This window comes from Acipenser ruthenus, chromosome 5, assembly GCF_902713425.1.
Source record: "Acipenser ruthenus chromosome 5, fAciRut3.2 maternal haplotype, whole genome shotgun sequence".
NCBI lineage: Eukaryota > Metazoa > Chordata > Actinopteri > Acipenseriformes > Acipenseridae > Acipenser > Acipenser ruthenus.
This window is the reverse complement of record NC_081193.1, coordinates 3186130-3205457: the sequence shown is the minus strand read 5'-3', so window position 1 is coordinate 3205457 and position 19328 is coordinate 3186130. Positions and strand designations below refer to the sequence as shown.

At 40.9% G+C, this 19328-nt stretch overlaps 1 protein-coding gene across 5 annotated transcripts in view; it reads left to right on the top strand.

The window, feature by feature from the left end:
* Positions 1 to 19328, top strand: part of LOC117402299 (collagen alpha-1(XII) chain-like) — a 100483-nt gene that overhangs the window by 57753 nt on the left and 23402 nt on the right. For all 5 annotated transcript variants that reach the window (XM_059023517.1, XM_034003298.3, XM_059023516.1 and 2 more), the window contains 14 exons: positions 3229 to 3358; positions 3569 to 3688; positions 4327 to 4473; positions 5520 to 5636; positions 6612 to 6764; positions 7122 to 7196; positions 8214 to 8353; positions 8619 to 8742; positions 9630 to 9773; positions 10057 to 10221; positions 10901 to 10939; positions 11040 to 11178; positions 12948 to 13090; positions 13477 to 13586. In XM_059023517.1, the coding sequence (XP_058879500.1) occupies positions 3229 to 3358; positions 3569 to 3688; positions 4327 to 4473; positions 5520 to 5636; positions 6612 to 6764; positions 7122 to 7196; positions 8214 to 8353; positions 8619 to 8742; positions 9630 to 9773; positions 10057 to 10221; positions 10901 to 10939; positions 11040 to 11178; positions 12948 to 13090; positions 13477 to 13586 (1746 nt within the window). The remainder of the gene's footprint in view (positions 1 to 3228; positions 3359 to 3568; positions 3689 to 4326; positions 4474 to 5519; positions 5637 to 6611; positions 6765 to 7121; positions 7197 to 8213; positions 8354 to 8618; positions 8743 to 9629; positions 9774 to 10056; positions 10222 to 10900; positions 10940 to 11039; positions 11179 to 12947; positions 13091 to 13476; positions 13587 to 19328) is intronic.

Here is a 19328-nt window from a genome sequence, read left to right as displayed (position 1 = left end):
GTATTGCACAGATGTATGTGTTTGCTGGATACACAATGCAAAACGCATGTTCTGACTGGATGAAATCCTGATGGAGTCTGTTTTATACATCACTTAGCTGCAGGCCTGGTGGCAGCATGAACGCTGTGGGGGGGGGGGGGCATCCACTTATTTAGGGCGTGCTCATTTTGGAAAAGACAAATCAATTAGCTTGTATTCTCTACTATTTTACTTCACTGTGATGACAATAAACAAAAAAAAAAAAAAAATCACATGACAGCGCAGTATTATGAACTATCCATACAGCACAAATTAACACAGCTCAATCCGTAAAAGTTTTTTTTTTCTTTTAAATTATTATTATTACCGCATTAGCAACAACGTGGTGTCTGAGCAACAGTACTTGAAAGGAATACAATCATACAGTGAGCAGGCCCTCTACAGTGATTGCAATAAACAGATTCCCACACACACCAAATTTATGTAAAGTAGCAAATGTACATATAATGCTTACTTTCAACTGTCTATTCAATACTGAACATAAAAAGCAGACACTCTTGTAAACAATCCGAAAAGGCGACCTTACGAAGGGTTTTCCAAACACCAGAAACAACAAGGCATTTTTTAATTATTACACTGTGTAACAATTTTTTATTTATTTTTTTTGGTTCCTGAGTAGTAAGTGTTATTTCCTAATTGCTTATGCCTCAAAAGTATAGAAAATGGCTATTATTCCCCACAAACTTTGCTTTTGTGACCAGGACAGTGATATTTTGAAATTTACCTATTTTCCAGAACATTCCAGATAGATTCAGTGCTGAGTAAACTTGGAGTAACTTCTAGAACTTTCTAGAACTTTCCAGTAACATAAATAGTAGTATAAATACAGGGGCCTTAAGCCCACCAGTTCAGTTTAGTTCCAGCTGCCTAAGTGGATACATATCTGCATTTTTCTGAGATGGCATCAAGAGGCTGCAAGCATCCTGCAGACGCATTTTGAGACTTCAAAATGGTGGCATTCCTGATGGGTCTCCAAGGCGGTTTTACTAAGTTTCCCTGCTATCTTTGCCTTTGGGACAGCAGGGACAGCAGGGACACCAAGGTGCACTACCACAGGCGGGACTGGCCACAGCGGACCGAGTTCTCTGTGGGGAGGAACAACGTCAAGTGGGAGCCACTGGTGAACCCCCGGAAGGTGCTGATGCCACCACTGCACATCAAATTGGGCCTTTATGAAACAATTGGTCAGAGCTCGAGATAAGGAGTCGGCAGCCTTCAAGTACCTTCAAGACTTCTTCCCTAAGCTGTCTGAGGCAAAGGTCAAAGCCGGTGTCTTCGTCGGACCACAGATAAAGAAGACCCTGGAGTGCAATGAATTCACCAAGAAGCTCACTAGTAAGGAGAAAGCAGCTTGGAACAGCTTTGTCGCAGTGGTTCGGGGCTTCCTGGGCAATCACAAGGCCGAAAACTATGTGGAGCTGGTTGAGACTCTGGTGATGAACTACGGCACAATGGGCTGTAGGATGTCCCTCAAAGTCCATATCCTTGATGCTCATCTTGATAAATTCAAGGAGAACATGGGAGCGTACTCGGAGGAGCAAGGCGAGCGCTTCCACCAGGATATACTGGACTTTGAACGCTGCTACCAAGGACAGTATAACGAGAACATGATGGGAGACTACATTTGGGGGCTGATTCGTGAAAGTGATTTACAGTATAATCGTAAATCTCGAAAAACTACTCACTTCTAAATCTTTTGTAGTCATTTTTGTATTACTTTAGTATAAATACATGTTAATTTGGATTCATATGTTGTTTTTTTCTGACTTTATGTGAACAAAAAGACACAAATTCGCCCGTTTTCTCATTGGAAATAGGTAAATTTCAAAATATCACTGTCCTGGTCACAAAAGCAAAGTTTGTGGAGAATAATAGCCATTTTCTATACTTTTGAGGCATAAACAATTAGGAAATAAAACTTACTACCCAGGAACAAAAATTGTGTTACATCGTGTTATTATTGTGCTTTACTTTAATTTGATTTGATTAATGATTTCTCATAGTTTTTTTATTTAAGTAATAGTGCCCGTATTTCTCTCCTGAATCTACATATGAATGGAGCAACATTACTGAACTGTTTGCATCTCGCTTTGTTGTTGTTGAAAGATGCCGTGTCTGTGCTCCATTCGAGCTGACAGTCTGTGATTGGCTCTCAGCAGTTGTAGGTACAGGGTTGGTTGCTTTCGTCAATGCAAAGTATTGATTGGCTGATTTTTGTGGATAATAGAAATAATTTGGACCAATTGTGTCTTTTTTTAGTATTTACTATCCATTAGATGTTCACTACTCTTAAAAATACAGCAAGTCAAAAAGAAAAAAACAGCACTTGCCCGGATTGATTTTAAATTTGATTCACAGTTATGGTGCTGAGACGTTCCGTCTATTAGAGCCCGCTAGAACTGGAATCTGATTGGCTGACAGTACTGAATCGTTTTCTAAATCAATTTAGAATCTGAAACTGGGTGGGGGCACTGGATCTAAACTGCACGGTCCAAGCCCCTTAAGGCCCGCCCATAACGCCAGGCCTGCTTAGCTGTCTAAATGATAGATTGAGGAGTATGAAACCATTGCTGGCTCCTGTATAAATGTAACATGACTGTTGTAATTGGTGCCACTCTACCACCCACAGGGCACCTCAATAAATTAAATGAGGTATTTTCATTTAAATATATATTTTCTTTTTGGTCATGCTTTATTTTAAGGACCACCTATTAACTATTAACAACCAGCTAATAAATATGTTATTTAATATACAATAGGCCAGCTAAAACTGCAAATCCTATGGATTATCAATTCCCAGTCGATCATGTATCTGAAATTGGTTCATATTGTTACTGTAGTAATATTTAGTAAATTAAATCAGGTTTATATTAGCGGGCATCTCAAACACAATGCAGAAGAGCCTCATCTCATTTGTTTGTAAAGATCCTAATGTAGAGCCCTTAGCTCAAAATGAACAATGTTTGTTAACAGTTAATAAACTATAAAAATGGCCCTTGATTTTTTTTTTTTTAAATGAATTAAAGAAATACAGTTCATGATGGGTTGTGATTGACAGTATGGCTTCTGCTGCTTCAAACTGGAAAAGAAACTTCAAATATAATACTGAAAAACGTTCAGTATTATGTTATAAAGTGTACACAGATGATAATTCTGGAATGAAACATTGCCCGGTTGTGCTTCCTGCAGACAGTTGTCCCTGGAAGAAGAAACAATGTAATACTTCAGAATCTTCAGCCTGACACTCCGTACAGGATTAGTGTAGTGGCTGTGTACCCAGATGGAGACGGTGGACAACTAACAGGCGATGGCCGGACAGGTAACGTTACTCAAGTTTGCAACGTGAAAGTTATATGTAATCCATGTGCTTAAAGTATGGGGAATAAATGTAGAAAATTATATTGAATTACCATTCATCATCAACGATAAACATCTACATTATATTATGCAGTAAATTCCAAGTATTTAAGTGGGTAATTGGCGTAACTGATTATTAATGGAAAGCTGTGTCTATTTTGCAATGCATCAGTTGGCTTGCAGGAGCCCCGCAACCTGCGCGTCTCGGATGAATGGTACACGCGATTCCGCGTGCACTGGGATGCTGTTCCCTCACCAGTCCTGGGATACAAGCTTGTCTACCAGCCAACAGGTGAGTCAACATCTGGAAGACACATGTTGCAATTGTTTTCATTGTCTTTTGTACTGAGGTAATAGCCCTGTTTATTTCCTCACAGCCTAATTTCTCTTCATCTTTTCACTGCCCTCTAATGAATAACTGCCTCCAATCTTGAATTACCGTTTTATGTTAGAATTCATTATAATGCTTTGAATGGCATGCTTTGTAATTGTAATTTTTTTTGTAGCTCTGAAATGTGTTTGTGTGTGTGTGTGTGCTGGGGGGGGGGACGGTCGGGCAGCGGGTTGAAATGATATTTTCAAACAGGAGGAGGTAAGCACTTACAGCTGGGCTGTTTAAAAAAAAAGCACATCCTAGTAAAGTATCTGTCACAGGTGGAGAGGATGTGGGGGAAAGTGGAAAGCAAGAGTTCTTGAGCATGCTTGAGCACAGACACGGAATGCTTTTATAACATAATGAATCATCTAACAGTACTGTACAGCAAGGATTGAATCCATTCAAAGGAGGAAGACATGCATTGTAAGATTTTTACTAAAAGAAAAAAATGAGGTATTTAAGCAATTGCATGTAAAACCAATTTCTTAGCAGTTTGTGGAGACCAATGTCATTTGAACTATTTCAAGTATTTTGTTTGGTTTTCTTGATTTCAGTAACGGATGAAACCCTGGAAGTGTTTGTTGGTGATGTAACATCGTACACTCTGCAGAACCTGCTCCCCGGCACCACTTATGATCTCAAAGTCTACGCCCAGTATGATGGAGGAATCAGTGGAGCGCTTACAGGACAGGGCACCACATGTATGTCCCTGCACAGTCTGCTTTGTTTTAAATATTTTTCAGTAGTCTTCATGTATATCAGTATATATCAGTATACGTTTGCTTGTCTAGTGTTGAACTATGTTACGGTAAACAGCTGTTAGATACCTTCTAAACGGGGCTCCCGAGTGGAGCATCTGGTAAAGGCAATCCGAGTGGAGTGTAGGACGCTCCCTATAGCCTGGAGGTCGCTGGTTCAAGTCCAGGCTATTCTATTGCCGACCGCAGATGGGAGCTCCCAGGGGGCGGCACATAATTGGCCGTGCGCCACCCGGGGGGGGGGGGTTGCTTAGGTCGGCCAGGGTGTCCTTGGCTCACCGCGCACCAGCGACCTCTGTTGTCTGGCCGGGCACCTGTGGGCTTGCCTGTAGCTGCCCAGAACTGCATTGTCCCTGACGCTGTAGCTCTGAGGTGGTGCACGGTGAGTCTGCAGTGTGAAAAAAAACGGTTCTTTGATGGCACACTTCAGAAGACAGCGTGTATTCTTCTTCGCCAATCCCGAGTCAGTGCACAGGTGGTAGCGGTGAGCTGAGCCTAGAAATAATTGGATATGCCAAACTGGGTGAAAATAATAAAATAATTGGCAATGACTACATTTTCAAAACCTTCTAAACAACACTGTAAGGGTTTTATTCTCTTGTATGAGTTCAGTGAATCTACTAGAGGAGTCTATTGAGTATAGCTGCTGCTGTCATTCCAGCTTATCTAATACAACAGTAGCACCAGTCATAGTACAGGAATCAGGAATACTGGACCTAAAAAAACAAACCACAAAAACACTTGGACTTTTGGATGAACAATCAGCCTTTGCCTGAGTTGTGACTGCAGTTATACTGGAACCACCCTGGCCTGAGGGGCTTTAGAAAGCTGTGAAGAGGGCAATGGCAAGAGAGTGTGCCCACACTAATGTAACAGATAGCCTTATTAGCCTTGTACTTTAATATAAAGTCATGACAGTTATAAAGTTGCTTGTGCACTTGGTTACCTTTAATACCCCAATGCTAATGATTCTTTTCCTTCATTCATAGTGTACTTGAATGTCACTGACCTGACTACCTACAAGGTTGGCTGGGACACCTTCTGCGCCCAGTGGAGCCCTCACAGATCTGCAACGTCATACAGAATTAAATTAAACCCTGTTGATGGTAATTGAGAGTTATTTTTACAAAGAAGAATAAAAGTCTACGGCTACTGAACAAAATGAATCGCTAAAATCTTGGGTATTAAAATTCAATTGTGGGGGCTTAAAATATAAATAAGATGACAAACGATAACACATGTTGCCAGTAACATGAGTTTAAATATAACTTGAATTCTTGGCTGTTTGCAAATCATCCAGAAGATGTGTTTTCTTGCAAAAGGCATACGAGCCCAAGGGACCAGAAATGAATAATTGCTGTTAGAAATGGAATCAAGAAGGACTGCAATTAATCTTTTGCATATAATACTTATATAATACTTTTTTATTCAAGCCTTCCCTAGTGTTTATCTAGTTGCATGTGGGTTAATTCCCATAAAGGATATATGCATTTAGTGCAGAATTCTTTTTTTTTTAAAGGAAAAATAATCCTGAATCTCACAAAGAAGAAAATTAATTGCATTAACAATTCAGTAAAACTACAAAGATGTATGCAACTCAATATGTTAACGTAACATTATTCAGCAGGTTTCAACTATATGAAGCAACATTAGTTAATTAATTCTATGGGGTGATTCAAAACTTTTGGCCTTAGCTGTACAATAGTGCTGGTTTGGGTTACTTTTTTTTTTTTTTGGTCTCCTTGATAATTGCAGAGTAACAGTGGGGTGGTCTGCCTATTTTGCATGATCCCTAGTTTTAGATAACATTAACTCTTTCCTGAAAACAGTTATCCGTGTTAAATACTGCTTGATGTGCAGCCATCCACTCCACAGTTGTGTCAGCATGCCATGTTTAATCCTGCTGGTGGAGTTCAGAATGCTGAGATATCACTGAGCTCCATCTGCGATGCATGTCCCAGGACTTGCTGCAGGGTGTTGTGTTCTATAACACAGTGCCTGTGCAGCCCCTGGGCTCTACTGTTACGTGCTGTTCTTGTCTCTCAGTCATTTGCATGAACTGTGCTCTTTCTCAATTGTAGCCTCCAGTAGCGGACAGCAAGAGATAACAATCAGTGGTGCAGAGTCGACGTACTGTTTCAGCGGCCTCTCTCCGGATGCTTTGTACAACGCTACAGTGTTTACCCAGACCCCTAACCTTGAGGGACCAGGAGTCAGTGTGCGTGAACGGACTTGTGAGTAACGATATTTGATATTGTAGTGCTCTTGATAATCTGAAAGTGCTGTATACTACTATATCACTAAATATACCACTTTTCATTTTTTTTGAAGAAAAACATCTAGCTCATCAATAACTCATCTGAAAATTTGATCAGATGAAACCTAAGCAAAAAAAAAAAAATATATATATATATATATATATATATATATATATATATATATATATATATATATATATATATATATATTGCCAGTATTCTTGAGGGAGTTCATTCATTCATTGAAATGCCAACTTCTGACACTGTTCTTAATGAATAGCACTTTTATTGCCTCGATAAATCAGAACATGACATGTGTTCTTTTTGTTATAGTGGTTAAACCAACAGAAGCTCCAACTGTGCCACCAACACCCCCTCCACCTCCCACTATACCACCAGCATGGGAAGGTAAGCACAAGAGTTTCTGTCCAGGAAAGCCTAAGTGGAAACCGTCATTTTTTGTTAATATCTAAAACAAACAGTATTTATTTATAGTCCCATTAAACATAACCATGCAGTTATGCCTTAGTTGAGTGACATCAGTCCAGTCCCTGGTGATGACATCACATCTCCACTGTTCTTTTTAAACACTCTGGGTTTTGGGGATTTCTCTCTTCGAAGGATGGAATTCAGTGGGCTCTTTAGCAGTTTTTGCTCAGTGGGTTCCATGGGGTAGATGTTCTTGTCCACCATGATTAAACAAGCATCATCTTGGTTCCAGTCACCAGTCACACAACCAATCAATCAAAAAAACAGGATTCCCCCAGGATTCAGTGTGGAAAACAGGCAAATGTACACTTGTCATGTACTGTATAAGCCATTAGTTTTCATATTTTAAGATTTTGTTAGTAAGTGTAATTGGTAGATGTGTGTCTTCTATACAAAGAAGCTGTATCCATATATGAAGGCTAAAGTTAGACATGTTTGCATTTTGTGATGGGCTGTGATTGTATGTACATGATACTCTGTGTTGGTAGACTGACTAGGTACCACATTGCTGGGAGGGGATAACATGCACTTTAAGTGACTTGCCAATGACACTCCACTTGTACTGAAGGCTTCCTATAGTCCAATTTGTTCATTTAAGTAACTCATGAACATTACAGGCAACTGGAAGTTGTGCTACATTGTGCTTGGGCCACCATCAATTGGTATCAAAGCAAAGTGCAATAAAGTGTGTTCATTTCCAATACTCAGTGTCCAAGTGTGTTTTCCAAGAACTTGTAATCAATTAAACTTTTAGTTATTATCCACAGCGTATCATAATCTCAATGTCTTAGTCAGTGAATGTGCTTGTTAAATTTATGACAAGTGTGGGACGGCTGAGGCTAATTACAGTAGAATGGTTGTGTTTTTGATTCTACTGGCCCAGGCCAGCTGTGCAGTGTTGTTGTTAAAGCTGGTGTTGGTGTTGCCCTGCTCTAGTGTGCAAAGGTGCCAAGGCAGACCTCGTATTCCTAATCGATGGCTCATGGAGTATTGGGGATGATAACTTCAACAAAGTTCTGCAGTTTGTTTTCAACACCATCGGAGCCTTTGATGTGATCAGCCCAGATGGAATGCAGGTGTGTTCCTCTGCAGGTTTTTTTTTTTTTTTTAAATATGTAAAACATATTACCTGCATACATGCTTTCCCCATGGTTATGCTATGCATTTATCATAGTTTATTATGGTTTGCCATGTTTTTAGATATGCTTGCCATACCTCTATGGGCTATATGAGGCTTTACCATATGTTCACTATGCTTTTTTTATACACTTTTCTATGCTTTTACTACAGAGACTTTAAGGGGAGATATATGCATTATATTTGTTCCTGCCTTCCTAACAGGTGTCCCTGGTACAATACAGCGATGATGCAAAGATTGAATATAAACTGAATACTTATAATGACAAGGGAATGACTCTTGCAGCCCTTCAGCTTGTTCGTTACAGAGGAGGAAACACCAGAACAGGTACATCAAACACTGTGTCCTTCTAATACATATTATATAGTGTATTGAAAACAACGATATAACACATTGCACAACATATCATTACAGAGGAAGAAACACCAGAACAGTTACATCAAACACTGTGTCCTTCTAATACATATTACACAGTGCATTGAAAACAACGATATAACACATTGCACAACATACCTTTGCTGAATGTTCAGTCAATTGGCACAACATTTCAGCTAAAATGCAAAGATATGCTGTGGATCTTACAAAGCTGTGTGAAGCACAGGAGACAGTAATGATAATTCATGAGTTTGTCCTTAACATTACCCCAGTGTTCTGTAATGCTTTTACTGAATTTAATGATTGGGTCTTGCCAGAATCAAGTTATTTTTCCAAAAATAGCATAAAGCATGTGCACATTTAAAAACTCAGCAGGACTCCGCAGGTTTTTATCAGAAGAGCCTTTGTGAAAACATGCTTTTAGCAATGGAAAATGTGTTTCAGCTAGTCTCTTGAAACTCCCTTAAGCAAGAACAAAGATTAATCATACTGTTCTCTTTATGAATACTCTTACTATTTAAAATCCAGAGTGCTATATTTGAATCAGCACATATATCTTTTTAAATGCTAATTGATTGTCAACTTGTTTCTCAGTAGCATTGGCAGATAACCACGAATGAGGAAGCTGCTTTTAATCTATTTGCTAAAAGCTATGCAGTAAATACAATTGATTTATTTGTGACATTAAGTTACATACCAATTGTATCTTATGTTCATATTTAGTTTTAAAGATAGTTTAGAATTGGGTCACGCCATGTCTTTTGAATTTTCTTCAATTGTTTGCATGATCTCTATTGAAGATTAATGCACACGTCTTTGTTTCTGCTGTGGTTATTTAGGTGTAGCCTTGAAATACATTGGCGAGAAGGTCTTCACAAAAGAGAGCGGCATGAGGAGAAATGTACCAAAGGTCCTTGTAGTGGTCACGGATGGACGATCCCAAGACGAGGTTAAGAAATCTGCTGCCATTTTACAGCACTCTGGTAAGTTTATAATCAACAATAAATATAAAAGTTAGTGAGAAGGGTATTTAGTGTGTTAGACCAGCATGTGGTCCTTCTTCAATGTCATGGACTGCAATATATTGGGATAATAACCACAGTGTTAGAAGTTCACAAAGGTCTGAAGCCAGAAACACATCAACAGCTTCCAGATCCAAAGAGGCCCCTGATGTGAGAGTTTAAAAAGAGGATTAGTTTATCAGTTCAGTGTATCAGTGGATCAGCTCAGTGTAGGTACTTTAAAACCCATGTGTTTTAATTACAGGGTACAGTGTGTTTGTCATTGGTGTGGCTGATGTGGATTACGCAGAATTACAGAACATCGGAAGCAAGCCAAGCGATCGCCACCTCTTTATAGTGGATGATTTTGATGCCTTTGAACAGATTCATGATAACCTTGTTACGTTCCTCTGTGAGACAGCCACTTCCAGTAAGTATTTGTTTTGTTGTATCTAGAATTTGTTTTCACTCACTTACAAAAGTCATTCTTCAAGCTGATCTCATATGAGCAGTTTTGAAATGATCACATGTTATAGCAAAATTACCTATAACCCCTTTACTTATGCAGTAATGAAATCTGGGTTCAACTAAAATATATATCTAAACATATATATATATATATATATATATATATATATATATATATATATATTGATATACATACAGCATACACAAAAAGTGGTAACACTTTATATTAAGGTGCTGCTTATTAATGGTGTATAAATGGATTATAAATAGATAATATATGTTTAATAACTATGCTAGTGTTAATAAAGCATTATAGATGGTTTATAACCATGTAATAGACATATACATCATTACGTTTAAACATCCCGAAGTATAATAGGTGGCTAACCCTAACACTAACCCTAATCTAACCCTATTATACTTTGGGTTGTTTAAACTTAATTCTGACTGTGGCTATTGCATTGTTATAAACCATCTATAATGCTTTATTAACACTATATAACATAGTTATTAAGAATCTATTATATATTTATAAAACATTAACAAACAGCATCTTAATATAAAGTGTTATCCAAAAAGTAATACCTTTTCGGGTTGTGAATTGTAGCATTTATTCTAAAATGTTTCTTTTACTTTTTCAGCTTGCCCACTGATTTACCTGAATGGGTTTACCTCACCAGGTAAGACTCATACCCTTAACTTCTGTTTCTGTGTCTGTTTGTGCTTGTAGTTTCATTTAACTATTCTGTATTCTAACTGCCCCCGTTTTTGACTCCAAAGGGTTCAGAATGCTGGAGGCGTTCAACCTGACAGAGAAGACCTTCGCCTCTGTGCAAGGAGTATCTATGGAACCCGGGTCTTTCAACAGTTATATTGCCTATAGGCTCCACAAAAACGCTTTCCTCACACAGCCCACCAGGTAGGTTTAACAATGCAACCTTCATTTTTTAACAGTAACTGATGTTTATATTTATAACCTATAAATCACAGCTCAAAATAAAGTCCCACTGCTCACATAGTTACATATTTTTGCCCTCCTGTGTTTATTTTTCTAGATTCTAGAATTAAGTAGAAGTTGGTGGTTAAAAAAAATGGGGAGGCAGAACAACACTTTTCATATCTTCTTAACGTTTTACCCCAATTCAAAGCTGTTAAACACATTCTCTCCACCAGCCAGCAGAAAAAAGAAAACAGTAGTCCACCATAATTTAGTCTAATAAACTTCACTGTTACACACTGCCAATGTATGTTTAAAATACATCATTAATATAGCATTTCGATTTCAACACCACGTCACTTTAACATACTGCATAAAATATGTTTTAAACAAAGTTGTTAAAGCAGGTGAAAGTCAGACAAAAATCAAGCACATCCTATCAACTTAATTTGTTAAACTTAATAAATGATATACCATTCTGTACATACGAATATAAAAGAACTTCAGGCAAACTCTAGTCCTGGAGCAAGGTAAATTGCTGAGCTGTACCTCTTGAAGCAAAGGTGGCTAATGGAAAACCTCCTCCCAAAAGTTATTTTAATTATAATTTAAAAAATGTATTTAAAATTAAATAAATCAAACTACTGTATTTGTATTCACTAGTACTACACCCTTCGTTACAACCCGCACCTCTCTCCTTTCACTCTCGTCAGTGTTAGCATCCGAGGTCATCAATGTGGGATGACACACGTTCGGTAATTGGCTAAAACAGGCAAAAGGGATTGGAAAGCATGCCGCCTATTCACTTTATTCACATGCTCCATGCTAGCCATTTGAAGAAATGAAATAATGTGATTGGCTAATAGACGTGCCAATTATAACTATAGAGGAGGCAAGTCTGCCTGTGTCTGCCTCCTCCAAACATACGCAGTGACTGAGTGGAGAATCTGGATCGGTGGCTATTAAATATATATATATATAAATAAATAAATAAATAAATACATAAATAAGAACTTATTTATTTTAAAATGACCTAATAGGCAGTGCCTCCTCTGCCTCCTCTGACAGTCCGCCACTGTAATATGTCTAATTATTCGGGTGCATTAGTGTTGCAGGTTCAAGTTACGGCGACACCCCTGAGAAACAGAGTTACATTTACTAAGCTTGCTTACTGAAAGGAAACATACATGTTTTAAAACTAGAAATAAGCAACTAAGAATGCTGATGTAATGTCTGCCTTCATGTTTTCTCATTAATTATTTTTATAACATTTAGAAGAAACTTTTTTCCGTTTGACGGGATTTATGACAGTCCACTTAAGCTTTGTTTACTGTCATGAAAGGCTGGTCACCTAGATTATAAAATGAAACTGCTGCATTTAGATCACCAGTCACACAAATAAATACTGTTATTACTTTATGCTTTTCAAAAATGTCTCTTCAGTCATACAGCGTGTCGGGTAGATTATACGCTCAAGGTTGTTGCACTCAGGCAGAGCACAGATTCATTAATTATAGCTATGCAGTGATACTTCCAGGTGATTACATACTAATGCTGTAATTACATGTAAGTGCACATGTGTTTGCTGAGTAACCACTATGTAAATACACAATAATTAGAGACACAGTTTTAAATGTTACTGCTACTGGATTATTCTAAATACAATTTATATATGTTCCAAATCAAAGCAATGTGTGGTAAATTACCAAAAGGCAGCTATTGTTCATCCCGCATGCTTCCTGTTTTAACAGGGATGTTCATCCGGAAGGATTGCCATCTTCCTACACAGTCTTGCTGATGTTCCGCCTTCTTCCGGATTCACCCAATGAGGCTTTTGACATCTGGCAGATTACTGATAAGGATTACAAACCCCAAGTCGGTGTGACTGTTGATGGTATGTGACAGCCTTTTTGATACATTGAAGGAGTAGTCTGTTGTGATTATTGAGGTTTTCTTATGAAAACACCATTGCATTTATGAGTAGCTTTAACAGGATCCAGAACCCAGTACTGTACTGATCTTACACAATTAGACACAAACGAAAGCTTAACCTCAGAAGATGACAGGTATTTCTAAATCTGGAGTGCTGCTGCTGCTGCCACAGGGAAGCATGGCTTTGCGTGCTTAATTGATTCTTTGTTGGATATCTGCTTGGCAGGATGATAAAGCTCTGTGGCTTTCTCATGCAGCAGTGAGGTTTTCTACTTAATGTGCTTTGCATGACATATCATTTTAGGCATTTATTGGAGACTGATTTGATGCAATCTTCTTCTGTTTCAGCTTCCAGCAAAACTATATCCTTCTATAACAAGGACACGAGAGGAGAGATTCAGAAGGTCACGTTTGATAATGATGATGTTAAGAAAGTGTTTCACGGCAGCTTCCACAAGGTAATTGCTCTTTCAAACTAGTGGAACATCTCACAAACTCCTCAGTAGACCCCTAATATGATCCAACTGGCAGTAAAGAAGGTTGTGGTTGATGTCAATAGGCAATGCAGTGTGATAATGCCAGACACAATGCTTACATACTTTAACTATGCTGCCATTACAGCATTGCATTCTGTGTTTGCACTGTTTACATGACTCAGAATTATGTTAAAAAAAAATGTGAACAGTGAAATAAAGCTGTACCAGTAAATGATTGAAAAGGCCAGCTGTAGCACAGAGATCTTACAGACTGATTGGACGCTTCTCTCACTGTTAAGAACAAGAACATAACATATTTTTGTAGCCTGGACTTTAAAAGTATTAAAAGTAAAAACACTGGAAAATAAAAACAGTATTTTTTTATATATAAATATATATTGGCCTGAGAAGAATGGCCACTGCTTTTTAATGCAAGACTTTGTTTAATATGGAAAAAAAGATAAAGCTTTAGAGCTAAAGAGCTATTTCTCTTATAACTGTTCATCTCTGCCTCTAAAATACTTGAACTATATGTCTAAAACAGCTGTGAGCACTTTCAGTGGTAAATTTCCGTTGTGAACTCACTCATTTTTAGGACACTTTTAATGTACAGTACCTCTCTGGACTGAACTGTGCTCCCCTTCTAATACCCTAGCAAAGTGTAATAAAGAATAGTACAAACATGTTAGAGCACAGGCATGTATTGTATTATTATTATTATTATTTGTTTATTTAGCAGACGCCTTTATCCAAGGCGACTTACAGAGACTAGGGTGTGTGAACTATGCATCAGCTGCAGAGTCACTTACAATTACATCTCACCCGAAAGACGGAGCACAAGGAGGTTAAGTGACTTGCTCAGGGTCACACAATGAGTCAAAATTACTGTGAATTTACTGTGGTAAACTTTTGTTAGGTACTGGCTTTGATTTGACTTACATAAAGTAAAGCAAATGTCCCTTAACTTTCCATTCAAGTCAGTCACAGTGAGTCACAAGGTAAAATAGCCACTATATAATTTGGTTAAAGCGATCAGCCATTCAGCTTCCAGCTCTAACCGGCTTCTATTAGGCATTAGATGCCCGCTAGAACATCACAGCATCAACTGGCAATCAAACTTAAAATCAACCAGCGCAGCTGGCTTTTTCATTTTGACTTGCCGTAATGAAAGCTCAGTTCTATCTATTTGACAGCAAAGAGTAAACAAAGACACAATTGGTCGAAATGTATTTTATTACTCACCAAAACCAACCAGTCAAGACTTTGCACTGACGAAAGCCACCAGTCCTGTAAAAAACAAAAAAACAAAAAACACACACATTTTTTAAAAAGCTGCTGAAGTTGGCATGTTCCTTTGGAAAATGTTGGGTCACTGCTCTAGCTATTAAATAATTACATCAGAAAACCATTGGCATGGCAGTCTGGCTCTTTGCTTGGCTTTATTTTTCGCTGTTCCCATTCTGGTCTGAATCGTTTGTTTCCAGTAGTCGGCTGTATCGGATTTGTTTTTAAGGATTTGCTCAAAAGGAGGTAACATTAGTGGTTGGCTTCCAAGCACAGTAGTGTATGTGGTCTCTCAGCATGCTGCGCTCATTTGTAGATTAGCAGAGATAGTCAGCAGAGGCCTTGCCAAACAACCCTTAATTGCCAGAACCATAGCCATTCATATGTCTTGCACTGCATCAATGTCAGAAATGACAGCTGATTTGGCCACTATAAAACAACTTTACCCTTGGCTCAAACTCAAAGTTACATTTACTTCTGATTGTTATTACCAAAGCAATTGCAAATGATGCATGAAAGCTGAAGACTATTTTGAATGTAATTTGTTTTCTATTACTATCAATCCAAGCCATATGCTCTCAGACATATTTCTCTGAAAACCCTGTAATCAAGGTGGTCAACAGAGGGGCTGCAGTTTTTATTTGGGGGGGGGGGGGGGGATTCCAATATCAAAGCTGGTTGATTTTTCAAAATATTTAAATTACATATTTCAAATGCAATGCTACAACCCTCTGATCAACCCTCTTTTAAAAACAAATACATAAATTAAATTAAATTAATAAATTAAAGAAGGATACATGACAACTTTAATAAAACAGTCTAACCTGTGGGAATGGCTTTTCTGAAATTGGATTGAGCTACCATGAACTAAGTTGGCAGCGATGTAGGAAAAGAATGAAAGCTATATAAAATATTCTACAAACATTCCCTGGGGATTTGGGACTTTGGGTGATTTAGATCACTTGAAGCATGAAAACTGGTTACTTTGTCTTTTGGCCAAAATTAGAATTTGCTTAAAAAGGACATCCATGTGGGTCTGTGACTGGATAAATGCATTCAGGGTCTGTTTTAATGATTTAAACAGCAACAGTTCTGAATACTCACCCCTTGACATCTATGCTGCACTGCAGTCCACTGCATTATTTATTGTGGTAATGGGTGATGTTATAAGAGGGTCAGTGAATAACCCCTGGGGGAAGACAACAGTATTGTTGATACGACAGCTCTGGCCAACAGTTTAGCATCACCCTATAGAATTAACACATTTTGCTTCATAAAGTCGAATGAAATCTGCTGAACAATGTTACATTAACGCTTTGTAATTTTCCATAAACTTATCCGGTCACGGTCAGCTGTGACATAGCCTAGATTCAAACCTGCGATCTCCAGGCTATAGGGCACATCCTGCACTCCACGCGGAGCGCCTTTACTGGATGCGCCACTCGGGAGCCCCATCTTGATTTAACGGCAGTTGAAATGAAAGGAATAGCCAAGAGAGACAAGGTCCAGCCAAGAATAATAAAACAGAGGCAGATACAAATCATGGAAACATGTCAAGCGGGAATGGGACAAGACAGAACTAGAAATAAGACCATATGCAGAGTGTGTTTCTATAGACCCAGGGGTGTAGAGATAAAACTCCAGCAAGTGTTAAATCAGAACTGAAAACATAAAAAAGCAGTTAGACCTTGGTGCAGCAGGTAGACCTGGGTGCAGCAGGTAGACCTGAGTGCAGCAGGTAGAGCTGAGTGCAGCAGGTAGACCCCGGTGCAGCAGGTAGACCTCGGTGCAGCAGGTAGACCTGGGTGCAGCAGGTAGACCTTGGTGCAGCAGGTAGACCTGGGTGCAGCAGGTAGACCTTGGTGCAGCAGGTAGACCCGGGTGCAGCAGGTAGACCCCGGTGCAGCAGGTAGACCCCGGTGCAGCAGGTAGACCTGAGTGCAGCAGGTAGACCTCGGTGCAGCAGGTAGACCTGAGTGCAACAGGTAGACCTCGTGCAGCAGGTAGACCTGAGTGCAGCAGGTAGACCTGAGTGCAGCAGGTAGACCTGGGTGCAGCAGGTAGACCTGGGTGCAGCAGGTAGACCTGGGTGCAGCAGGTAGACCTGAGTGCAGCAGGTAGACCTCGGTGCAGCAGGTAGACCTGAGTGCAGCAGGTAGACCTGGGTGCAGCAGGTAGACCTGGGTGCAGCAGTTAGACCTGAGTGCAGCAGGTAGACCCCGGTGCAGCAGGTAGACCCCGGTGCAGCAGGTAGACCTTGGTGCAGCAGGTAGACCTTGGTGCAGCAGGTAGACCCCGGTGCAGCAGGTAGACCTCGGTGCAGCAGGTAGACCTCGGTGCAGCAGGTAGATCTGGTAGACCTGAGTGCAGCAGGTAGACCTGGGTGCAGCAGGTAGACCTTGGTGCAGCAGGTAGACCTGAGTGCAGCAGGTAGACCTGGGTGCAGCAGGTAGACCTGGGTGCAGCAGGTAGACCTGGGTGCAGCAGGTAGACCTCGGTGCAGCAGGTAGATCTGATAGACCTGAGTGCAGCAGGTAGACCTGGGTGCAGCAGGTAGACCTTGGTGCAGCAGGTAGACCTGGGTGCAGCAGGTAGACCCCGGTGCAGCAGGTAGACCTCGGTGCAGCAGGTAGACCTCGGTGCAGCAGGTAGATCTGGTAGATCTGAGTGCAGCAGGTAGACCTGGGTGCAGCAGGTAGACCTTGGTGCAGCAGGTAGACCTGAGTGCAGCAGGTAGACCTGGGTGCAGCAGGTAGACCTGGGTGCAGCAGGTAGACCTGGGTGCAGCAGGTAGACCTGGGTGCAGCAGGTAGACCTCGGTGCAGCAGGTAGACCTGAGTGCAGCAGGTAGACCTGGGTGCAGCAGGTAGACCTGGGTGCAGCAGGTAGACCTGGGTGCAGCAGTTAGACCTGAGTGCAGCAGGTAGACCCCGGTGCAGCAGGTAGACCCCGGTGCAGCAGGTAGACCTGAGTGCAGCAGGTAGACCTTGGTGCAGCAGGTAGACCCCGGTGCAGCAGGTAGACCTGAGTGCAGCAGGTAGACCTCGGTGCAGCAGGTAGATCTGGTAGACCTGAGTGCAGCAGGTAGACCTGGGTGCAGCAGGTAGACCTTGGTGCAGCAGGTAGACCTGAGTGCAGCAGGTAGACCTGGGTGCAGCAGGTAGACCTGAGTGCAGCAGGTAGACCTGGGTGCAGCAGGTAGACCTGAGTGCAGCAGGTAGACCTGAGTGCAGCAGGTAGACCTCGGTGCAGCAGGTAGACCTGAGTGCAGCAGGTAGACCTGAGTGCAGCAGGTAGACCTTGGTGCAGCAGGTAGACCTCGGTGCAGCAGGTAGACCTTGGTGCAGCAGGTAGACCTTGGTGCAGCAGGTAGACCCCGGTGCAGCAGGTAGACCCCGGTGCAGCAGGTAGACCTGAGTGCAGCAGGTAGACCTTGGTGCAGCAGGTAGACCCCGGTGCAGCAGGTAGACCTGAGTGCAGCAGGTAGACCTCGGTGCAGCAGGTAGATCTGGTAGACCTGAGTGCAGCAGGTAGACCTGGGTGCAGCAGGTAGACCTTGGTGCAGCAGGTAGACCTGAGTGCAGCAGGTAGACCTGGGTGCAGCAGGTAGACCTGAGTGCAGCAGGTAGACCTGGGTGCAGCAGGTAGACCTGAGTGCAGCAGGTAGACCTGAGTGCAGCAGGTAGACCTCGGTGCAGCAGGTAGACCTGAGTGCAGCAGGTAGACCTGAGTGCAGCAGGTAGACCTTGGTGCAGCAGGTAGACCTCGGTGCAGCAGGTAGACCTTGGTGCAGCAGGTAGACCTTGGTGCAGCAGGTAGACCTGAGTGCAGCAGGTAGACCTGAGTGCAGCAGGTAGACCCCGGTGCAGCAGGTAGACCTTGGTGCAGCAGGTAGACCTGAGTGCAGCAGGTAGATCTGGTAGACCTGAGTGCAGCAGGTAGACCTCGTGCAGCAGGTAAACCTTGGTGCAGCAGGTAGATCTGGTAGATCTGAGTGCAACTCTTTCAAATAGATAACCTGGTCCTTCTGTTGCGGTACAAGGTGTGTATGTGTCTCTTAAATAAAATAAAAAATATGCAAACTTTCCTATTTTTACAGCGACGTGCATGAAACAGTGTTTAAGATTTACTGACAGGTTGGATCTGGTCGTTCAATTTCTCAGTTGCCTCATGATACCTCTCAAATGTATTTTAAGAAGAAACCGTTTGAAGAACCGCTCAATTATTGGTGTACAATGCAAATAAAAGATTATTTTAAATTGAAACTAAGTGATTTTCACACTGTTTCTTCTTCTTCTTCTTCTTCTTCTTCTTCTTCTTCTTCTTCTTCTTCTTCAATTGGCAGCCTAGACAATTAACACAAAATTGATCATGGTGCCGCAGTGACAAGTTATGATACTTAGTGGAGTGCAGGATGTGCCCTGTAACCTGGAGATCGCC